Here is a 25,309-nt window from a genome sequence, read left to right on the forward strand (position 1 = left end):
TTACATGAGTAGCCTAACGTGTTTAATTTGTAAATTTGTCCAAACTGTCTATCGACAGTGGATGTGAAATCCCAGATGAGCTTTGAGGTTAGTAGCAAACATTAGCTATAATACCACTGGTGTAAAGAAACAAGAGTTGCCTGTTTTGAATAATTTCTAGTAAACCTTTTGTTGTTGTTGTTGGTGAGCTCAACTATTTAGCGCCCTCTTGTGGATGCAAAAGACTACTGCACAAATGCAGAAAAGGTACTGTCCATTAGCAGCAGCGGTACTAGAAGTATACCTACAGGTAATTAGAAGGGTATGCTAAGAATGTAATAAACTGTGCACTTGCAGTATAGTGTATTTTCATAAATGTATACGTTTTCCTTACTCCGTACAGTTAACCACTGGACCACACAGGAGGCTGTGGTCCAGTGGTTAAAGAAAAGGGCTTATAACCAGGAGGTCCCTGGTTCAAATCCCACTACAGCCACTGACTCATTGTGTAACCCTGAGCAAGTCACTTAACCTTCTTGTGCTCCGTCTTTCGGGTGAGATGTAGTTGTAAGTGACTCTGCAGCTGATGCATAGTTCACACACCCTGGTCTCTGTAAGTCGCCTTGGATAAAGGCGTCTGCTAAATAAACAAATAAATAAAAAAATTATATCACAGGCAACAGGTTGCTATCGCAGATGGATCTTTTGCAATAAATATAATGTAGCTATATAAACAGATACAACGCCGAGATAACAGCCTCATGATGGCGCTCAGGACAGATGGAAGTGGCATACACACAACACACACACGTCGACAAAATATAGAACAGCAACATTGCATCATGTGACGACGGCGCGAGGTTCTTGATGTCAAGGGTAGACGTGATGAATCAATATGCATTGCGTGTGTACAATAGCCTGGCCATGTCCTCACAATACTAATTTGGTGTTTGTTTTCAAATAAATAAATACACAAGTAATCCATCGGTTTTATTATTTTCTTTATGTTATTATTGATTATTCATAATGTGATGCAGTGTCTTCAACTAAACATTTCAAATTGGGATGTCAGTAAATTCTGGGTTGAAGATAATGGGTATGTTTATTGCCTGGCGCTCTGTAATGTGCATTCAAGTAGGGCGACATGTCAATACAAAATTGAAATCAAAAGCAATTATTAATATGATGTGGTTTCGAATATGACGCAACTGGATACCCGACACCTTTGAGTTCTCAAAAAAGGGACACGATAGGGACTTAATTGGACTTTTGAGACTGACATGGTTTGGCATGATTTGATTTTACAAATATTTGAAATAAAATAGTCCAAACAAATCGGGCAACAATTAAATTCAGGTTTTAAAATGTATAAGCTGACGTTTCCAGTTAGTTGAATAAAATAGATTCACAAGTTCAAGTGCAGAGAGCTCAGGTTTGAGCATCAATGCGACTCCCTCAGGCTGCATAGTGAACTTTAACCTCTTTTGTGTCACTCACATCCAATATGGCTCCGGAGCAACGGAGACGCACAGTTCCTTAGAAACGGAGTACACACACAACGTTGCCTTTAATATCGGATAAATAAACTACAAAAACGACGAGATTTGTTATGAAAATGCATATTCTGTAGCTCGATTTACAAGGTAAGATCGTTTCCAAAATATACAATAATATAAATCGATAAACGTATTCGCTAGTCTATTTTAATGATATAGGTTGGAGATTACATAGGTATTTGGCTGCCATACATTGTAAATTAATTAAAATCGATCGTTTCTATAAATGCACAGCAGGGAATACGTAGACTAAGGATAGTGGTTATTATATTTAGGCAATACTGCAAGTGAGCATTTTAGGACGCGGTTGATCTTGCCATGAAATACATTAGAACTAGAGACCTTGTAATTCTAATTCTATAGGCACCATTTTGATAAGCTAAAGTAATTTAAAAAGAGACCGTTTTCTACGTTCTTTATAGCTTCTGTGCACACTACTTAAATATGCTCTCTCTCTCTCTATATATATATATATATTACGAATAGTTTGTTCAGATCTTTCTTTATAAACGTATTGTATTCTTTGTCACCACTGTCACTCTGTGAATTAACTTATTCCTGCGACTACCTTCTCAGCAGAAAGGGGTTACTGCAAGCAACACTCACTGCAGCAAAACACGTCTTTTTCAGGAAACGCTTTACAAGAAATATTGTAACCTGAGGGGATAACATAAATAAAATACATAAAAAATACGTTTATAACAATAACAACAGCACCTACAGTGCAATACCATTAACTGACAGTATGGGGCACTACACCTTTAAGGAGAACAGCATGTACTGTATTTCATTTCTCCAACAGGATAGCTGAGTTGCAGTGGCAGGCAGATTAGCCCAGCTTCTATCCATCCATTGTATGTACAGTGTATAGCACTATTCCTGTGTTCCCTGTACCTTTCACACCACCGTGCTGTAAATTCACATAGATGTACTCCTACTTTTGTTTTGAACCCTTGTGCAGCGCTGGAACATATGAAGAAAATGAAGAATTCCATATGTTACCTTTTACTACTTTAGCAGAAATGCAGTGGAGCCGGATATGAGCCATTCAATGCTTACTGAACAGCTTACCAGCAGTTTCAATTGTATCTATACTAGACTCATACTGAGTTGTAGTGTGATGCATTGTTTGTTATAAAACTATACACGTATCAGTGTTAGGCCTATGTGAATGAAATGCTGAGAATTTGGATTGAGTGGCATGACATCGAAAAATCAGCAGGAAGAACAAAGAAGAAGAAAGGCAGAACAGTGTGTACAATAGGAGAAGGGGTAACACTGCACCAGCAGATGCGCCAGTAGCGTGGGTACAATGGGAGTTCAGAAATGCCACTACAAGAGCCATCATTGGGAAAGAAAAACAGACAGTGGCAACAGAGCCATGAAAATGAAAATACACAGACAGAGCCGTGTGCTCACAGTAACTGGAATTCAGTCCCAAACTGGAGTCCAGGTTACTCTGCAATAACAAGATGTAGGCTTAATAGTATTACTGTAGTATCTATTTTATGACAAGTGTACCATTCGCTTTAATTGGGATTTGGAAGCCCAATGACCGTGAATTGCAGAGAGATTCCACTTGTTATATAAAGTAGAAGAACAGTATACTTCTTCATCTCCAAGGTTCTGCATGATACACCTGAGATAACTTATGCTGGTTTTATTATACTAAGATATGAAATGGGAAATGCATTCAATAACAGGGGAAAAAAAGTACAAGCTTACAAATACATTTCTATAGAACCACTAGAACACAGTCTCAACTGCTTGTACTTCATACAGTTTTTTAAAGAAAGCTGAAAATCGGCTCCAGTTTTGTACTCTTTTTACCTGCAGTGCTGCTTGTTTTTTTTTTTTTTTTGGATTGCAGTGAAGTGTTACATTGTTTAATATAAAAACAAATAGATACCGAAATAATAAAAACCTGGATAAGATTTAGAATGTCACGCTCCTGTAGTCTTAGTAAGATGCGATTTAAAAGGCCTGTTTCTATGGCAGCCTTTTGAAGGTCTCACAGAGCCCAATACAATTCTAGAGCTCAGCTAGGCATGTAGAATCCTGTACCTTCAGCAGAAAAGATGCCTCTGTGTCTCAAATGAGCACCCATTTTAGCACAGATTTACACTATATTTAAAAACCACACTATTTATTATTTGTGAAGCTTAGTATTAATGGGCCTGTGGACTGTTGTGTATGGCTGCAGTCTGCTGTAAAGGTGTCCCATTCCTAATCTATTGCCAATTATACATTTTCACTATTTTGTGACATTGGTAACCCTTCATGATGAGCATTTTGAGAGTTTCAAATCTACTTAAAATTGATATTTTTCTGACTTTCCTTCATTCTCATTGTAGTTCATAACACCACCCCCCTCAAACAAAATATTTCAGGGAAATTCAAAATGACGCAAAGTGAAAAGCAAAAACAAAATGGAAATGAAGAAATCATTAAAGAGTTGGTAAGTTCTGTTTTATTTTTTATATTTCCTTTCTGTGTGGTGCTGTCTCTTACATGTTATCTTATTATCTTAAATAGTTCTGAACATATAAATTGTGATACCGTTAGACGCACCTACCTTATCAAAAACTATATATACTATACTACATAACTATGTATGTATCGATACTGTCAATAACATACCGTAGTCCCTTGTTTGCTTTTGAACTGATATGTGTTTGTAAAATGAATGCTCGGGAAATGTCTTGGTTCTTAACAGTGCACTGGCAATGGGATATCCTATGAGAAGGTCTCCCAGGAAGGTGAAGGCGTCACTGTTCTGGAAATGTTTTTCTCGGGGTATCCCCGCATGGTGGGACTTTCTTATTTTCCGAACCTGACCACCCTAATGCTGGTAGGACAGCACATTCAGAAGATTGAGGGGCTGCTCTCCTGCCCACTGCTCAAGGAGCTCTGGATTATCGAGTGCCAGCTGACTGTGAGTGGAGCCTTTAGTAATTTAGTGCTTGGTGTTTCCACCCTCATTATAATTCTGGAAATGTTATGGGAAGAGCACTGGGATTACTGCATTGCTTGTCAGTTTCTTCTTTTGTTTAAGCTTTGCCCCCCCAGTGGGATATCCCAAGGATTTGTTCTATTCCCTGAGAGCAACCCTACTTTCTCAAGCCTAGGCAAATGACGTCAACTATATTGCTGCACTCTAATCATGTGGTTAAATCCCATGCTGAGGCTTGTAATTTATTGCACCAGAATGCTGAGTGTAGACACAGTTAATAATCCCAGACTTTCAATGCGTAAAATAAGCATTCTGGCTGCCTAGAATTGAATAGTGGCTTCACATATACACTATACGTACAGTAGTGGCAAATTAAAGGGACAGTGCTAGATCTCCATTTTGCACATTTAAAAAATGTCATTTTTGTTTTTTGTTCTTATTTGTACATAGAAAATTGCCGGTCTTCAAAACTGCCTTCGGTTACAGAAACTCTTCCTCTATGACAATAAAATTAATAAGATTGAAAACTTAGAGCTGTTGGAGAAACTAGAGGTGCTTTGGCTTAACAACAACCAGATTGCAGCCATTGAGGTAAGACCTTCATTCATTCAATAATATCTGTGTAGCATTTTGTATTTTAATATTCACTGGTTCCCATAGGTATTGACTCACCACTCTTCAGTGTTATTTATATTGGGCAATACCGCCCACGCTGGAGAGTCTTATTGCGCTTAGAAAACAGGCAACTGTTACGAAAAAAAAAAAAGACAAAAACAAGCTTTGTGGTTCAAATTAGGTGGCTCAAGAATATCTGTCCAGGTGAAAAGGCTATGCCGGTACTTTTTATTTCCTGGTCATCTATTGAAAGTTAATATACGCCCCTACCAAGGGTACTAGCCAATGAGATGCCAGGAAATAAAAAGCCTATGTTCTAAATGTTATTAACTGTTAAGGTTCTTGGACTATAACCATGAGGTCCTGACTCCCAACTATGAATCCAATCTGGATTGAGTCAAAAGGGTTGGTGTAAAGAGACCTTTATTTTTTCTTTCTCTTGTTTATTTATAGGGGCTGACAACACAAAAAAACTTGGAAGAATTAAATCTGGCTGACAATGCCATTGAGAAAATTGGTAAGTTTGAAGAAGAACCTGGAGTTGTGGTGGCGTGGTAGTATTTGTCAAACCTGAGAATATACAGTCGCTATAGCTTGATTAGTAGAACATTTGTTAATGGGGATTTAAAAGAGCTTTGATCGCATGTAATATTTTCCCTTTGATTTCCTGCAGGCCATTGCCTTGATCCAAATGAACACCTCGAAAGGCTAAACCTTTCTGGGAACAAAATATGCTCCTTTAAGGTTAGTGAGAAAACTCTTGCAATACCTTTTTTTTTTTCTTCTTTTTTTATCCCAACATAATGTTTCCAGTTACAGTTTCTAAGAAAATCTATGTAGCTCAAGACTATAATGCAAAATATATATTTTGTATTTATCTAATAAGTGTTCATATTTTATGTTTATTCTCTGTCTTCATAACCTTTTAGATGTTAAGTAAGTTGATGGCAATTTCCTTCAGTGATTTAATTTTAAAGGATTCATTTTTGTTACAGGAACTGACACACTTAGCAAGACTGCCTTGTTTAAAAGAGCTGGGTTTAAAGGATCCACAGTACAGCCCAAACCCGGTGTGTTTGCTGTGTAACTATGCTACACATGTGCTGTACCACATACCCAAGCTACAAAGGCTGGATACATATGATGTGTCTAATAAACAGATTAAGGATGCAGCAGAGGTAATGTTGTGTGGGATTTAGCAGAGAATGATGATTAACTGGGGAGGGGGGTGGGGATAGCATTGGTTTATATTTGTGCAGATAAGTTCAGAAGGAATACCTGGGAAATTGAGAGGGTGGCATTTTAATGAGGGGAGTGTTGTAAAGAAGGAGGACACTGTAAAATGCTTTTGCATAGATCTCGTCATTGATCTAGCTTTGGTGAACTTGCTTTCACAACTAGTTCTGTCGGCATTTTGCATTGTTTAGTCAGAAGTGTAAAACAAGTGTAAAAACACTTTTAAGTGTTTCATCATTTGGAAACGTCCATGTTGTTTTACAGCAATGCTGATGTCTTGCCACACCATTCTGCACCATCACATCAGATTCATGTATTTTGCCATTAACATGATCTCATTATTATAATGAGATAATGTCATGTTTCTGTTTTTTTATTCTAGTCTACAGTGATGAAAAAGATGATGTATTATAACATGCGAGTGAAGACCATTCACCGCCGACTGGCAGAGATGCTTACAAGACTCGTGAAACAAAGAAATCTATTGCAACAGCGTCCGGTGGAGCAAATAAGAGCTCTGAACTTTACTCTAAAAAACGTAAGTAAAAAAAAAAAGCGCAGTGCAGTATAATTTAGAATATAATTTAATTGTTTATTAGGAACACAGCACTAATGCTAAATGTAAATACACTGTTTACTGTATACTGTATCTGGAAATGCACATATGTATAGCATATAATGTAAAATATAAAGCTCTTTTTGCATTACTACAGCTGAAAGTAGACTGCAGACAGAGATACGCAAGGACAGGTGGGTTGCTGTTCCTGTATTAGTACCTCGTGACCTGCACTCATATTTTCTAAACTCTATATCCATAGTGCTGACTTTTGCTTAGTGTACTGCTTGAAAAAATGAATTTTTAAAATATGTTATTTATAGATGTGTTTTTATGTGATGCATTTTCTTTTTATCCTCTCAACAGCTGGAACGTGAATTATCTGAGATCCAAACACCTTCCAAAAAGTGCAGTAGTAAAGAGTCCCCAGACTCCAGGGACGAGCAGAAATGTGTGACAGAGGGATCCAGTAACAACAGCAGCAGTACTGGGGACAGCGTGGGGGATCCCTGCCTGGAGCAAAAACTGTTCTGGAAACTTGATGCCATTAAAGACAGGCTTGCATTCTGGAAAAGAAAGATGGATGAGTACGACCATGGGGCAACCCTTTTTGTTTGGGCACTTAATACTTAATACAAATACTGGACATTGATAAATACCTAATTGCCTAATACAGGATTCCCACAGAAATGTGTTCTCTCCATAGTCCAAGAACATTGTTACCCTCATCATACCCATTGCATTTTCTATGCTTGCACTAGAACTAGAAGTCTAGATTATATCTGCTTTCACGAAATCTGAATAGAGCAGGGCTAATACGGGTCTACAAAACCAGCCTAGATACAAGCCCTAAATAGTAGTCAGTAAAACTAAGTCAAATATTATTGTAGCACTATAAAAAAACATATGCAATAAAAAAACAAATGAATACACTGCCAGACATTATTTTTTTTGTTTGCAGAATAGAGACGATCTACCAGCAGGAAGTAACAAGAGCCAATGAGTCTAATGACGTGATGGTGCGATTTCTGCTGATTGAGCTGGAAACAGTGGGAAATATTCGATTTGAAGAAGGCTCCACATCTGATGTCTGGTAAATTTAGAAGTAAAATGCTCTCAACTCAATAGCTAATGTATTATTACAAATCCATTGCTGTATTGTCGATAAAACATCAGAACTGTGGTCTAGTGCTCTTATGACTGAGCTATTTTCCCACACCATAATCGTTATACTCAACACAAGCATATGCATTTCAAACCCATTAGCATGATTATTTTGCTTTTTCCCCACTAAAGGTTCAGTTCCTGCTATGACTTAGTCCTCTCCCGGTTCTGTGCATTGGATTTCAAGGCTTATGGAGTTACAGGTGTCAAAATAAATCGTATAATCAGGGTCCATAATCGAATTCTGAGACTCCGATTTGAAGAAAAACTGCACTCTCTTTTGGCAAACGAGGAATCGTCCATTTTCTCTCAGTAAGTCTGCCATGTGTGTTTAAAATGCCTTTCCACACCACTGGAGCTTGTGATCTTGGTTTCTGTTTTGATGGATTTCAACAGCATATTATGTAACGTGTGGCAATTACTTCCAACAGCTTCAAACTAGTCTGGTTAAAACATCAGATCTGGGGTTAAATAGAGTGTTTATTTACTTCAAACAAAGACATTTTCTACATATTTTCCTGTGTAGATGAAACATTTTTTTACTGTGAAATATAAAGCACAAGGCAATTGAAGCTAATTCCCTTCTCTAAACAATGGCATTACTGTTTCTCTATACTAATCCCACTGGTAGGATATTTTGGCTTAGCCAGTCTGTCTTGTGACTGAGTATCTGGCATTGACAGCTGGGAGCTAGCTCACTGCCTCCATCTCTTCAAACAGAAGTCTGTGGGCAGTGTGAATACAGTGCCCCCTGGTGGATAGTCAATAGTTACAGGGGTTCATAAAATGTTAAACAAACAGCACAACGATTCCAAGTCTTCCTGTTAGTTTGATGATGGCATTAGTACACCACTCAAATGAACAACTTAGAAACATAATTCACTGTATCATGTCCTTCTCAATTATCCTGGGTATGTTATAAGATATGAACGAATGTTTTAAATTTTACTGTTTACAGTGTCATTTTACAATGCTGCAGTTTGTTGAAATCTGCTTTTCTCCTTGTTTAATAGAAACTACAAAAAATTGCTGGAATACCTGTTTTATGTCTGTGATCCACGACTTCCCAGTGGGAAGGATGAATTATTGCATGTGCTGGAGAATGGATTTAAAACTGCTGACGCATACAAGGTATTTAAAAAATCCAGTGGTTTACCATATATGACATCCACCTCGATAAATATGTGCTGCACTGTAAAATATTACCCTGTGTCGAGGTGTGGATTTCAAATGCGATTGCTTTTGCATTCAAATCATATCAACCTGGGAATATGCAGGGAATTTCATTTTTATGCTTAAGTCATACTGCAGCAACGAAAATGTAGAAATGCACATGAATACTCATGAGACCCATTGAAAAGGAGGTTTTCTAGGATGTAATCTGGTAATTATTGTGCAAACCCACTGTATAAAATGAAATTGCATTGGTAGGATTCCAATTCAAAGTTGTAATGTGAATATTTTCTTTGCAGGCTTTGGGTAAAGAAAGAGCAGTTCCACTCTCCAATAGTATAAGTCTTTGTGAGCAGCCAAGAATAGAATATCTACAGTCGCAGGCCAAAGCCTGGGGAAAAACTGTCATTGATCCTGTTCCATTCAGACATGGTAAGTACATCTGCGTTCTGGATTTATAATGGAAACTGGCACTGTGTTTTTAAATACTCCAGTGCTTCTGGTAATAAATATTGAAATTGTGTTTTAAAAATATATGAGCACACACTCGCCCACCTGGGTGCCAGTTAATCCAAATAATATTATTACAATGTCCTTTCCTGCTTTAGAAGTGCAGGTTTAAAAGGCTTCACAAAGGCTTCAATACCCCACTTGCTGCAAGCAGAGGAAGGACATTAATGGAAACGAGATTGTTTTCTGAAAATAACAAACATTTAGGAAATGTGCAATCACTGAAAATCAAGTGTAGTTGTGGTCCTTCAGACTTCAGCAGGCTGATACAGTAGCCAATCACACGATTCCAATTCTATAGGATTTATTTCAATAGTTTCTCTCATTGAAAATTATGATATATATTTTTAATGCATTCACAGTATGGTACTTTTGTAATTAACTAGTAAGATATTAAGGTAGTGCTACAGTTAATGTTATTTTTTGTAACTTAAACTTAAACATTTGTCTTTCAAAGGCCAGATTATCGTTGCCAAGGTCTTCCTTGGTCCTAGCGTCCAGGCTCAGAAATCAGAGCCAATTGATCAGGTGAATTACCCAAAGGCTCATTCTGTCTTCCGCACTCGAAAAGTGGAGAAAAACACAGGAACCAGGGAAGATAAAGGTATTGTGTGGAAAAACTGGAGTTGATCTGGGCTTGTTATTCAGTAATCAGAAAGATACTAAGGGTCTGGCAATTTACTTGAAGGAAGCCATTTGTGGTACAAAACTTAAATAAAACTATAAGAAACTAAGGCAAGTAGGCAAACGTTTTTAGCACAAGTCTGCTTTTCAGTGGTTAATTGTCCTGTATTTATTACATTTTTTAATTTTGTATTTTATTAATTTTAGAATTGGCCTGTTTTACGAATCAGCATAGGAACTGTGACTGCAGCCTGAGGCAAAGTGAATGGTTTGTCTTTGACCACGAGCTTGTCTTGCCAGAATATATCATTGACTTTGAGTATATCATGCAGGTATGGCAACTTCTTTTTGTTTAACTATCAAAAATAATAATACATAAATGATGCAGTCCTCAGTTTAAACCACACAGATTGCCGAACATCTCACTTAAACATGAATCTTTAAAAAGATATTTGGTTTTTCAATTTTAATATAATTTCTATCAATTATAGAAATGTATGTATTCTGATTCTTTTTAGATTTGTTCTGAATAATGTGACATATTTGCATCTATTTATTAAGTGGGGTGTAACCACTGTACCTAGCTGAAGAGCTTGCTGAGATGGACTGAAAATGTATTTGTGTGTAATAGAAAAAAATGGAAGTGTCCGGAACTTTCTGCCAAATGCTAATAGGTCCTGTTCTGGTTTCCTCTGGATTAGGACAGGCCACAGCCCCTATTCACCTCCCTGCTTGATAACAGGACTGGTACTGGCAGTGAAGACCCATCGTCTGCGCAAGCAGTGACAGGGTCTCCTTCTGACATAAACCTCGATGAGAAAACGATGAACATGGAGCCAGTTATCAAACCTCGACCCAAAATGATCAGCCTGGAGGAAAAGACTGTGCTTGTGGTGGCGAAGGCAAACATCCTCAGTCAAATCATAGTGAGAACAGATTTATACTACAATGGATGTATCTATAGAACTATATATTTCAATTTAGTAATAGACATTTTGTATTTTTTATATATAATTTCATTTGAATTACACTAGAGAGTCCATCATCCAGATAGTCAGTTAACCTGAGGAGGATCTGGCTGCATTGTGCTTTTAAAGCAGACAAAGCTAGCCACCTGACCAGACTGCTTAGAGCCCTGCTTGTTCTGGTTACTGGATGGACTTCAGTATAATTGGAATCAACTGATAGACTTGTTCATGCGTTGTGTTTTAAAGGTTCTGAATCTTCACGGAAACAGTCTGAATAAATTAAAGGACCTGTCTCGTCTGACGGCCTTACGGAAACTTATTATCAGCTTTAACGAGTTCACACATCTGGATGATATTTCACATCTGGTGAGGCTTGTGAATAGAAGTTTTCATTGTTTTTGTCTGTCTGATCTGATTCTATCCCAGGTGTGTGCGAATGACCTATTCTAGTGCAGAACAGACAATAGCATACTTTGCAGATATAAAACAGTGCCTGTAGTTTTATATGAGAGATATAATTAGTCTTTTGATTATTATGTTTTACAGCTAATATACGTGACACTCGCCTGTTTTTTCACTTGAATAATAAATATATAATACAAATGTTTGATAATATTGATAATTATTTCCTTTTAAATTTCTGTTTAATAAATGTTATTTTTCAAAATGTTCTATTCCATGTACACACGTATGTTTAAATGAACAGTTTTATACCTTATGGTCTTTTTCACAATTCAAGATTTAATGAGGGATGTTAATATGTAGCCCCATTTAGAGTATGTGGATGCTAGCTATAATCGAATCCAGACCCTGGAGGGATTGAGAGGGGTGCACAAGCTAAAGCACTTGGATCTGAGCTGGAACCACCTGACTAGAGACAGAGATGATATCGGAGTCCTCCGCAAACACGCTCCAGCACTGGAGAACCTGGACATCAGACACAATCCCTGGCACAAAGCAAGTACACCAGAGTTTCCGAAATACTGTGGATTGAAGCCCTTGCCAATGGCAGCTTTTATTAAAGTGTGGGCAATGTGCTATAAAAATAATTTTAAAATATAAAAATAGAAAGCCCTGACACAGTTTTGACTCTATAAACAAAAAAATGTTTTGAACCTTCATTATTTCAATCTAGTTAAAAGAAAAATGGCAAAAAACAGTGCTAGGGCAGCCAAAATGTTTTAAAAGCATTAATAATTTTAATAGAAAAAACCACAACAAAAAACAATTTGGCTTAACAGTTGGAAAAAACACTTGAAAGTTGGGCAAAAAAGAAAAAATGCAACATACCCTTCATAGGTAAACTGCGTAAACTACTACTATTTACTTAGTTACAGAAGCATAGATTTAGCATTATATATTATTATATAAAAAATGTATTTAACTGGCAAGGAAATTCGTGAAAAAGTAACTACCACTTGTACACAGTTACATATTCATGTTGTTGAGGCAGAATCACTTGGATCCTTTAAGACCCAATGTGACAAAGTTCTGAGATCAATCAGCTACTAGGAACAGGACAAGCTTTGTACATTTTCTTTAGTAAATATAATGCCTTGGCTAAATGTTATTTAAAAACATGTCAGCCCCGTTCAGACTAGACACCTTTCATTTCTAAACATAAAGCTTGAAGCTGCTTGCAGGGTGCTGCACTGTAAAAGAACACGTGTTGCCCATCCCTGTTAGTCTGTACAGGGTTCTCAACAGCTGGAAACCGAATTCTGTTCTGCTCTCTTTCTTCAGACTGGATCCCTGCGCTTGACTGTAATAGGGCGACTGAAGACACTGGCCCACTTGGATGGAGTGCTTGTCAATGAAGAGGAGGCTGCAGCGGCTTTACGAATGGCTGTTGGATTCAGAATTACTCAAGTAGGAGAGGATTTCTTTTGAATATGAGAACGATTATGAACATGCATGCCTGTATCCAGATCCAGCTTTAATCTTGGTATACAGCAGTAACACATGTCTATCAGGTAAAGAACAGCACATTCAAATGACATTATGAAGTGTATAAAGACATTTTAATACAAGAATCAAAAAAATGGTAACACATAAAATCACGATACCTATCACACTACTGCACAAGAAAATATCATTGTTACCTGCTACAGAGTTAAAATAGCTTCCAAAGCAATTATTTCACAGGAACTATAGAGAGAGTAGGCATTTATATAAACAGCCTTCATTCCCTATTTGTTTTACTTTGAGTTTTAAAGTAAAAGATCACGTAATTTGCCTCATTCCTCTCTCCCCCTATGTTTGTTCTAACATACTTTAGTCATATGCACTGGCCCGTACGTTTTTGAAAGTGCTTTTTTCCCCAGGGTTCCCTGTTGGTTCACTCTCGGACCGATAGAGCCCGGCCACGCAGCCTCAGTTTACTCTCATCGGCCCAAATACTGACCCAGCTCAGCAAAAACAAACTGGGCACATCTGCTGAGTTAGAACCAGGCTGGTACACGAAGGTGAGCACCAATAGCTACATACTGCATGGCTGCTTTAGAGCAGCCTGCTACCTCGAGAAACAGCGCTTACGCTTTAGTTTTTAGAGGTTTAACTGAATTTTCCTGCTATTACACGTTTAGATCACTGCCCTTAACCTTGACGGACAGAAACTGGTACGACTTGTCAACCTGGACAAACTGGTGAACTTGCGTTGGGCATCTTTTAATGACAATGATATCAGCAAGATTGAAGGCCTTGAGAACTGCCAGCAGCTTGAAGAATTGTCTTTAGATGGAAACTGCATTTCACGGCTGGAAGGTTGGATCATACATGACAGAGATTGGGGGGAATGTTCTGTTTTGTTCTCTTTGAAAAATACTGTAAAGCCGTAGATATCTGCAAGCCTTTTATTATGGGTTTTTCACGTATGAAAAAAAACCCCGCAAACATTTTTAGCACAAAACAAATTCCACTAACAATACGTACTTCGTATCCTGCAACAGGTCGCCAGCATTTCTGGAGCAAAATAGGTTTTATGGTTATGATTCGCCAAATATATTGGTCGCAAATATTTATGGCTTTACAGTAATCTGCCCTGGTGTTTGCAGTGAAAACTTTAACTTTTTATTTTTACTAGTTTTTAAATATGTGACCCTAGTTTCAATAACAGCATGTGTTCTTTGAAATATACACAAAAAATTGAGTCACTGGGCAATTTTAATGTATTAAAAGTAAAGTTTTTGTGTCTTTCAAAGGAATTTCAAAGATGACCAAATTAACCCGATTCAGTCTCAATAAAAACCAGTTGGTCTGTCTTAATGGAGAAATCCTAGAGAAACTGACTCACCTTCACTACCTTTCTGTGGAAAACAATAACATCCAATCATTAGAAGGGGTGCAAAAGGCATCTTCATTGATCGAATTGTACATCGGAAACAACAGCATAGCTACAAACCGGGACATCTACCATTTAAAGGTAAAAATACATTCATATATGTAATAATGTTTGTTTCTATAAAGCCGGTGTACAGTCAGCCAGAAGTATGGTACTGTATTTGAAACATAGCTGGAGCAAGCGCAGAAAGCAGATACAAATTTATAGGGTAGAAAAAATATTTCTACTACAGTCTAGAAATACATATCTGATTAAAAACACACATACAAACTACATACAGGTACTGTGGATGAACAATACAATACTGCATTTAAAACCCATTTCAGAATATTTTACACACCCCTGTTCTTCTTTTTCTCTTAAATCACTATATGTTTCTTTATAGGGCCTAACTAACCTTATTATCCTGGATTTATATGGGAACCCTTTAATAGGAAATCAAGAAAACTACAGGCTGTTTGTCATATTCCACCTGCCTGCGCTCAAAGCCCTGGATGGAGTTGCTGTGGTAAGTGTGTTTCACAGAAACCGGCAAATCTGACAGCTGCTCAGAGATCTCATTTATAAATGCAGGATCATATTCATAGAGCACAGTTCTATCCCTGATCCGTTCATATTGTCTGCCTACCGAGAAAGAAAAAAAAAGCTAAAACACTGGCATTGTTGATGTTGTTTTAAGGAACTGTCTGAATCTGAGAATGCAAAGGATGCGTTTGGAGGCAGACTGACACCTGATATGGTCGCAGAGAAGCTGGGGCATTCAAATTACACTGACATCCTTCAGCTGGACTTACCAGCATCTTCAATTAGGTAAAAACAAAAGATTAGTGGAGAGGTTTTTTAAACAGAATGCTCTATATGTTTTATTTGCTTTAGAAGTCTTTCCACTCTCTGGTTCCTAGGACTGTGGACCTTTCTCCAGCAGATCTGTTCAGGCGTTTACGAAGCATTAACTTGGAACACAACAACCTGACCTCTTTCAGTGGCCTCATTTTTCTTCCTAATTTAAAGGTAAGTTCCCCTGCCATTTTCCTGCCTGTCACCTGTTTTTTTAATTGCTGCTAGAGACAAAACATGTGAAAACTACCTTCAACTGACTCCAAATCCTACTATAATAATAGAACATTCCAGTGTGTCCCTTGCTTTGCCTCTTAGAAGGTTATGCTTGCTGGATTTATTGGAGAATCGCATAATCACATGACCCAGAGGAGACACAGTGGTTGTATTATATTGTAAACATATTTATGATTTTGTTTTTATTGGTTTTGTTTTTAGGTTCTGTGTCTCAATCATAACCATATTGATTCCATTCTGCCCAGACTTAAAACACAAGCCCATTTAAGTAACAGGCAAATGCTGTACCAGAAAGTGAACTCCAGTGGCTACGGGCAACAAGGACTTTCAAAAGGCACCAGGTATCCACTCACCTGCACCATCCATCATTGCACATGGCTAGTTCAAAGAAAATGCAATACTTTACTATTTCAGAAGGTGGCAGTGTTGCATCAGAACTAATGTGCTGAACTGGAGGTATTGTGTGAATCCTGAATTAGGTTTAGAATGTACCTGATATTCTTTACCTCTTAACCTCCATCCATTTTGTCGTAGTCACATCAATCTGCAAAGCCGCCTGTTTCTGTTGCCCCCAGTCTGCCTTTGCTGCAAACAGTCTATAGAAGAAACATTTAGAAAAGCCTAATGTAATTGTTTTCAGTGAACATAATGTATTGTTTTAAATCCTTCAGAGATCCAGTGCCCATTGAAAGTTTGGTCCCAATAATGGAAAGTTTGGAGGTGCTGCATTTAGGGTACAATGGGATTTCAAGTCTTGCTAATCTACAGCTCAGCAGGCTCACACATTTAAAAGCACTCTTTCTACAAGGTACGCCTTTTTTATTTAAAAGTTAACTAATTGCTTTCAGATTGCAGTTAGTCGGTTAGCATCAGACCACCCATATACCGTACCCTTTGTCTTGTAAAATGCATTGTTTTTAACTTTTATATTTCTTTCCATATTAAAGTATAAAAAAAAGGATAGCATGTGCTGAAGGACTTCATAAATAGTTTCTTAAAAGAAGAAAATAAGAACATCTGTCAGCAATTATCTGGAAGAACTAATTGGTATTTTTTGCAACATTATCGCAGCAGAAAAAAAAATTAATCTGTTCATTTTGAGTTCACAGGTTTAATAATTTATTCTATGCATGTCATCTGTGATCAGTAAGACAGTGCAGTGAGTGAACTGCTAAATTGTACTGAAATAACAGACAGCTGTAAGAACTGTAAATATATAATGAGTGCCGTCAAAGAGAGTGTAGTGCCTTGTGTTCTGCAGTCTTTACTTGTTATGTAGCTGGCTGTGACTGTTTCTTAAAGCCTACAGTGTATCTTCACACTGTGTAACTCTGTGAGTAGATGGTATGCATTGTGTACAAAGGGCTGTACATGCTGTTTGTTCCAGGTAATGAAATCAGTCAGATTGAAGGGCTGGAGGGGCTGCAGTATCTCCGGGAGCTGGTGCTAGATCAAAACCGGATCAAAACAATAAACGAGACCTCCTTTATAGGCCAGGTCTCTTTAGTGGAGCTCCATCTCGCAGAGAATAGGATTCGAGAACTGAACAACTTGCAGCCTTTGATGGAGCTTCACAGACTGTTTCTGGGAATTAATAAAATACAGGTACAGTATAGCGCCTCAGGGCACCAGAAACAGCTTTGAACCCATAAAGCCACATGTCTTAACTGTGTTATAAATAGAGATCCAAAATGAAGACCAGAACAATGTCATTCACACAATCCAACCTTTTTGTGAATCGGCTTCTCTTTTTCATCATAGATGTACATTATTTTAAGTGGAAGGTGTTTCTTTTGGGTACAAATCTTATAGGAACATTTAGAGTTAAGTACAAAATGACGGCTGGATGCATGATATGTAAAGCATCACTGAATTTCTGGGAATAAGGGAGTTTGAGGCTGTTTTCACTCGCCCTTCTTAACCTGAATCAGAAGCATGCCTGGAGGTACTTGAATGTAATTTGGTCTCATTTGTTCATAGTTCAGTTTTCACATGCTTCATTTCTTAATTGATGCCTGTAGAAATATAACAAAGATGTAATCAAATCATGCCATTTATGTCCTTTTTCTAAGAATCTGTTCTCATGCTAAAATTTGAGTAAAAACATAAAAATATATATTTTGAAACTTTTATTAATTAACATTGGATCAGTGCAAGCAGACAGCATGCATATACATTTTTACAGTATAATAAAAAAACACACAGTATAGTTTGATCAATTCAAAAATGTGTATTCAGCCTGGAAAAAGTGTTTAGGGGTGGGACATTTTTATCCAACTCAGCACTCTTGCTAACTAAATAAAGATTTTAATAAGCAAGATATCCCATAAAGGGCTAAAAAGAGGTATCTCATTGAATATTGTACCAGCCTTGGACATTTTTGTTGGGTTAAAATGCAGAATCCACCGAGTCATTTTGCATCAGGAATTTAAAAAAAAATTAAAAATAAAAATTTTTAAAGCTATTTTAAAAGAAGATGCTTATCTATTCAGTGATACCCAGATATTTAGAAAGTACGGTAAGCAGTCTGAGTAGTGGGCTAAAAAGGCAAAATATGTTGCACCTCAATGACCGCTAACTATCACAATTTTTTATTCAAATATTAAGCAAGGAAGATGTTATTGACCTGTCTGTGTGAACAGACTTAGAATGTGGTATAAAAAAAGTATTGAACCAATTCTAAAAAGGGGTTCTAAAAACTCATCTTGTCTTCTTGCAATAGTTCAGTGCCAAAGTGTTATAATATTTCAGATAATTAAACTTCATTGTTATTGACAGTTATCAACTGTCAAACACATGTCCTTGAATCTCAAACTGAAAAGCACAGATTCTGCTCATATATTCCGATTCTGCTTCATTATTCATGCTGATAGGTTTATTTCAAAGCAACTGAATTTAGTTACTATTTCAGGACATATCAGAACTGGAGAAACTGGATACTCTTCCAACACTGATAGAGCTTTCTGTTGTTGGAAATCCTGTAAGTATGCATTTAAGAGCATCTCTTAATTAGACACGTATGAACCTAGCATTTTGTTTCTGTGGTTCATTCATTTATATGACTCGCAATATGAATTGGTGTATTTATTATGATTTATTATTTTATGTTAGCCATTTGGGATAGGATGCCAAATAGAAACTGTTTAAACTTGGCACTGCAAACCGTTTTTAAAACGTTATCAAGAATGTGTCTTTTAAAATGCCAAATTTGAGTGAAGCAATTCACTGAAATTATAGAACAACACACACCTGGACAAAGAGAAAGTACAAAATGATCTCCAAAACGACCACCAAAGAACTGGTTATGATAAAGAGGGAGTTTACTGGGTCAAGTCTTTGTGAGAATACTAAATGAAAGGAGTACGCGATCGCTTGTCTGTTAATACTTACACTGGCTGCCGATCTGCTCCAGATTAAAGTGATCTAAAACAAATCCACAGACCAGATGGTGTACTGGTTATGGTAGAAACCATTGGACTGGGTTCAGAACCCATCTGGCGTCAAATCATCCTAGAAATATGACAAATGTAAAATGTTGAATGTTAGATATAAAAACAGTACAGTGGGACAGATGCATGTCTCTCCCTCAGGGTATGTAAATCCTACTTGGTAAGAACAAAATGCCCTTTGGGAGAGTCACCCCAGCTGTCAGCTCATATGCACATTGGGGCTCGGGTCTATATTGCTGTAGAGACCACTATGCCAGTGAGAGGTACAGAACACTGCCTGCTGGTCACACTTAGTGTAATTCATCCTGTGGTTCAGAAGACAGAATTCTCTGAGAAGAGACATTTCAGCTGTGTTGGAGAGTGTTGCCTTGACATTGGAACAGCTAAGCCCAGTGATTGATAATGGGCCCCTGTGAGGTCGTGCCAGTTTGTCTATGTTTGGTGCCTAGAGTGATCCCGGGTTTATCCAAGGTTATCGTACAAGTAGATATCTTGTCTTGTCTCCCTGTTAGATTGCACGCAAAATGATGCACCGCCCAGCAGTGGTGCTTCGACTTCCTGGCCTTCAGGTCCTGGATGGGATTGCAGTGACCGTGGAGGAGAAAACTCGAGCTGAACTGCAGTACATGGAGCTACAGGTACTGTGAGCAACTCAGGAGTCGTGTGCATAGTGCATGGCATTATATAAGCATGTCCCATAGTTTAGCCACAGTCATGCAAGAAAAACATCAATATATCCTGCAAAAAAGCATCTGACTTCCAACCTAGCATGGCTGTTATATGAGTCATGTGACAAGCACACACCTATGTAGTTTTATATACGTTCACATAAGATGTGCCACTGGGAGGCTTGATTTTTGTTTTATGTTGCTACAGTTTACTGAAGCAAAATGCCTCGTCTAGTCAATATCTAAACTGAAACTCTGTTCCATACTTACTTGTTTGCCATGATCACAATTCGTCATACTGGTCTGATGTAGTACTAAAAATTATTGGTAGGTGGCAGTGGTGAACTGTCACAAAGTTTTCCCCCATAGAAAGTAATGGGGGAAAAAAAATGATCAGAATTGCAATGCAAATTATATTTATTATGTGTCATAATTTTTTTTTCATCTATTTTCAATATTTCATGCATGAAATGGTTAACACTCTACCAGTACACTTTACTTTACTTTACTGCAAATGCTCAATGTTGATCAGTTAAATTGCTCAGCTTCATTATTACAGTATTATTTTTGAAGGGGGTCGCTCTATTTTCCTGTTGCAATAAGCCTTAAATCCCCCAAGGGTTTATTTGTATAAATCTTGATATGATGGCAAACAATGTCAAGTTCAAACAAAAAAGTGCATTCCAGCTACTAATATAAGAGAGCTCTTTAATATATATATATAATATAGTGCATGTCATTATGAACTGGATAGATAGAGATATATATATATATATGTATATCTATTGACATAGTGAATTACAGGATGTTAAGTCTTGCTTCATCTCACTGATGAGATGAAATCTCTACTCCCAACGACACATCAGTGGCTTTGTCCCCTATTAGCTTGGACAGAATCAGTCTCTCATCTCTCTAAGTAGATGCAGAAGTATGGCAGATAACAGAGTCTGGAAAAGCTATGCTCGTTAAACCCCTTTCTGTTCCGTCTGTCTAGCTCTCATGTTAAAGATAAATAATGTATACTGTATATTCAATGCCTGCATTACCCTGAAGATGCTTATGTTGTGCTGATATCTTTATCACCAGTAATATTTACTAATAGAATCCAATCCTATTTGATTTGAAATGTTTTTTAATCTTTTCCAGCAAACAAACAAAATGTGGCAAAAAAGAGGGTTACCCTTAAGATACCACCTGTTTACAGGAGGATAACAGCAAACGCCCACAAGATTTTGAAAGCTGATTGGTAGAGATATGAGTAAATACAGGTTATAAATACTAGGAATCTTAGCCTGACAATATCAAAAGTCAGTGCTTTAGGCTGGACAGAGTAATAGTATCACTGGTTTATGTTTGCAGTACGTGTCCCTAAAGGGATATAAAAATGTTTTTTATTATTGTATTTATTCAATTTCTTAGTGTTCCCCAATTACCAACCCCGCATTAGACATAAACACATGCCCGCCTGGTCTCATGCCCGCCTTGGCGAAAGCGGCCCCATTCCGTGTGACAAATGTACATCTAACGGGGGGACTTCAGCAGTTTCTGAGCTCTGACCTCCTCCTGCCCCATGACTTAGAGGACTCACCGCAGCACGAAACGACCAAACGTAAGAAGCCTCAGAGCACCATTCTATTGTGATTTATTGTTATTCTGGAAAAAAAAAAAAAAAGTGTATATATATGTATGTGTGTATATATATATATATATATATATATATATATATATATATATATATATATATGATCAGTAAGTAAATGATTATTTCTAAAGTCATGTTTCCCTTCCTCTTTTGTTTTAAATAGACACATTGTTGACTCACACGTTGTTGTTTTGCAGATAAAAAGCAGAAGTACACCAGCGGGATAATTTCAACCAATTCTCGGAGCCTGCATGCAGAAATTGCCTTCAAGCAACTAAGAGGTGGAACACATTTTCCACCCACAGCTTTAATGCAGCAGAATGCCTCTTCTCGTCTAAATTACGCTTATCCTAACGGCCAGGAACAAGAAGGAAGGTATGAAATGTGGTGTTTAGCCTTCAGAAAACAGCTTTTACAATTTCTATTAACCTACGGCTTAAAACAGATCACTAGACCTAGTACACTGACAAAAAAGGAGGTCAGTCAAAAAGGAAGGACTTTGTTTGATGGTGTATGTTGGGGTTTACTTACCTTAGAATGATGCTATTGGATGGACTAGATCAATGATAAAAAATAAGTGTATAAATCTGTATAAAGTCACCAGTATTATGTTACTGAAGTGCAGATATATTCTCCACTTGTGTACTCCTATTTATATCACGTGCATATATAAAACAATATGTTTTCTAGTTTCTAGCCTACATTTCCCCATGGTGAACTACAGTATTCTTTCTCACCAATTCACTGACCCATTAGAAAATAGCTGACCCCAACACACTTGTTGAAAATGCCTAGTCCCAAAACTGTTCCTTCAAACCAGAGGAACAGATGAAAATCTGCTGGGGGCAAGGTTGGGGCAGCTCAGAACCGATATTATAAATGAGCATATAATCTGTATTTCAAGAGAGCACCAACTATTGAATAGACATTAGCAAAACGTATAAAGCAATGATAAAGGGATTTAACATTAAAGCCAGATTCAGTGAGCTTTTAAAAATGTATTGATGTGTTGTTTTTCATTATTACGTCAGTAGCTTGTATTATGTTAAGGGCAAAGTTGTTTTAGAAAAGTGCGATCAAATACTGTATAATACACTCAGTACGATATCTATCAAACTCGCTTTACAGTGTGTTTAATGTATAATGCACCAAAATAACCACTTAGTAGTTACACATTTTCATTAGGTTGGTTTATCTTTCATATCCTCCATAGATTAATAAACAATTTATAGTATGCAATACAAAATATTCTGTGTTTTAATTCCAGTTTTCTTTATTTATAAGGTTTAGTTTTCAAAGCAATACCCTTGCTTATTTTTTTAAAGTATTTTTACTTTTTGGTTAAACAAGTTGAATGACCTACATATTTTTCTAACCCTTGTTTTAGGTTCCACAGTAATAGCGCACCCAGACCTCCACGAATGTAGTTAATATGACATTGGCTGTATTGGTGAAGTGGTTTTAATGTGATGTAAGTACAACAAGAAAAAGAAGATGTAAACCCTGGAAGAAGAGACCAAACTTGTACATTTAAAAGAAAAACATTTGTATACGTATGATTATGGTAGCACGCTGGAGGGGGAAAAAAAAAAATGTAATAAATTATTTCCTGCATTTCAAGCAATTTACTGCTGCAGCAACAAAAGAATATGCCACCAGCAGCCCTCTTTTCTAGTTTGTGTTAATATTAAGAGGTTTGAATTAGTCAAAGCAAAATGGGTTCTTTGCTCACTGGCTTTGTCATTAGAAATGATCACTTTTAAAGGTCAACGCTTTCTTCACACCAAATATCATTTCTGCTTGATATTCATATATGTTCTCAAAATAAATCAGCACACTTCTCGATGGTATAAAAATGGATCTTGAAATTGAAGTGTGACTGCATGAAAACAGGCGTAACATGAGTGTTGAGTAAAGCCTTCCATGGTCATGTAATCTTGGCATGTGTGGGATAAATTAGTTGTGGTCAGCCATACAAGTGGTTTGAGTGACAGGCTGTCTGAAGTTGCTGTCTTGTGTGTTTTCTGGCAATAGCAGAATAAAGCGGAAATAAACCCCATTTAAAAACAGCCACAGGTGCTTGGCCTGTATGCTGTGTGCCAGTGGGTCAAATGGATACCCAACAAATAGATAATCCGGATTTACCACACCTTTTTGAAGGATGGCAATCTGCTATCACTCAGATGAGTCTAAACATGTTGAATCAATTGCAAGCACGGTTTTTATTTCTTATGTCTTGAAATTACACTCCTGCTGTGTTTCTTTGCATCGCATCACTGTTGTTCCAAACTTTCCCTTTGTGATTGGTAATAGGGAATGGGGTGGCATTCATCCCAAATGGAAAAGAAGTCCAATGTTCCCACGGTGGGTAACTTGCAAGATCTTTATTTATATGTTGTAAATATTTTAACAGACCTATCAAGCCCAAAAGACCCATCCATGTAACAAGTTATGTTTCTTTGTTGAAATAAATGTTTGTATTTTAGAAATACGTCTTTTCTTTTCTTTGTAACGAAGCTGTAAGACTCTCTGCACACTTTTAAGCCTTTTAAGGTGAATTTACTGTTAATTTGCTGGTATTTTCTAACCACACATAAGGCAGGTTCCTGGCACTGGAAATGTCACAAGCGTGAAAAGATCCTGCGGATAACCCGGACTGCACTGTGTTTCAATGCATATATAGTGAAGTCACATTGAATTGAGTTCAATGCACTTTAAAAATGGGTTTAAAGATGTAGTGAAAAGAGACAACCACAAGATGTCCTTGCTTCACTGCCTCAGATTCAGCAAGCCTCTGGTCTGCTTGTAGAGTCGGAAAACAAATTCCTCTTCAAGACTGGAACTTATCCTAAAAAAACACACTGAAGGAGGCACTTACCAAAACATGTTTCTGCTTGACTTCGTTTCCTATAGTTTTACCTTCAAATTCCGATTGAGCGTTTTGAAGTAAGGAATGATTTCATATCTCTTTGTAGATGGGGCCCAATATTTGTTCTACTATAAACCTGTTAACATTTTTTCAGCCAGCTGAATTAAATGTGTTTCATTTTAAAGCATTACTGCAAATGTGCTATTGATGAGAACCACTAAACAAGAGAAATGCAAAAATGATCAGTGATGGTTTTTGAAATCCCTTGATGAGACTCCTAAGGCATGTAACCAGAGATACTGTGCTGTAAAGTCTCAAACCTCCTAGAGTGTACATAGAAATGTGCCATTTTAAGTATCTCAATAATTACAGGCTATTTCGTTCACTAACCATCTTTATTCAGTTTAAATGGACAAAAGTTGATTCCCCCCATTCTTGATCATTTGTAAGTACCTGTGCTTTTCTAAAATGTTATTTGCATAAAGACCATGAATTATTCATAGCTCCTCATGAGAGAGTGCAAACACACAGCTTGGCAGGGGCTCAGAGCTGATCCCTGTGTGTCTAGCACACGGCTCATAGCTAGTTTAATGGGATGGAAAGTGACAGGTTATCGTTTCTGTCTTCCTGCTATGGAGCTTGGCTTCTGACAGAATTCCCATTAGCCGTCTGCATTTTATCATCAGTCCTGTTTTCACTTGTTTTATCTGTGGGATACTTGCCACTGAGACCCTTTGCCATCTTCAGTCATTATTGCAAACCTGCTAAAGTTAAAGAGATGAGCTATTGCAAGTAAAACCTTTATATGAAAGCCCTGTTAATAATAAAAGGTCTGGATGTTTTTCCCCCCATACAACCTACTTAGTGTTCATAGGAAATAACTACAGATTTGTGACATGCATATGAATGGAAATGGTACTAAATGAATCATGG

General features: G+C 37.3%; 1 protein-coding gene across 2 annotated transcripts; it reads left to right on the forward strand.

Annotated features, from left to right (window-relative positions):
- Positions 1–1,441: 1,441 nt before the first annotated feature.
- On the forward strand, positions 1,442–24,016 carry LOC117422077 (leucine-rich repeat-containing protein 9-like). Of its 2 annotated transcripts, none has more exons than XM_034036726.3 (33): positions 1,442–1,622; positions 3,890–3,993; positions 4,252–4,470; positions 4,939–5,079; positions 5,557–5,620; positions 5,777–5,847; positions 6,099–6,281; positions 6,722–6,877; positions 7,262–7,482; positions 7,857–7,988; positions 8,192–8,371; positions 9,073–9,190; positions 9,532–9,664; positions 10,200–10,346; positions 10,574–10,698; positions 11,068–11,292; positions 11,581–11,700; positions 12,100–12,291; positions 13,078–13,203; positions 13,659–13,799; positions 13,920–14,097; positions 14,535–14,755; positions 15,060–15,182; positions 15,354–15,484; positions 15,577–15,685; positions 15,950–16,089; positions 16,420–16,556; positions 17,136–17,353; positions 18,660–18,728; positions 19,710–19,835; positions 21,285–21,474; positions 21,705–21,882; positions 22,895–24,016. In XM_034036726.3, the coding sequence occupies exons 2-33, from the start codon at positions 3,937–3,939 to the stop codon at positions 22,932–22,934; spliced, it is 4,611 nt and encodes a 1,536-aa protein (XP_033892617.3). In that variant the 5' UTR covers positions 1,442–1,622; positions 3,890–3,936; the 3' UTR covers positions 22,935–24,016. The 2 variants fall into 2 exon arrangements, with proteins under 2 accessions (XP_033892617.3, XP_058843950.1); XM_058987967.1 differs by having other exon boundaries at positions 3,926–3,993.
- The last annotated feature ends 1,293 nt before the right edge of the window (positions 24,017–25,309 follow it).

This window comes from Acipenser ruthenus, chromosome 15 (genome assembly GCF_902713425.1).
Source record: "Acipenser ruthenus chromosome 15, fAciRut3.2 maternal haplotype, whole genome shotgun sequence".
Lineage (NCBI taxonomy): Eukaryota > Metazoa > Chordata > Actinopteri > Acipenseriformes > Acipenseridae > Acipenser > Acipenser ruthenus.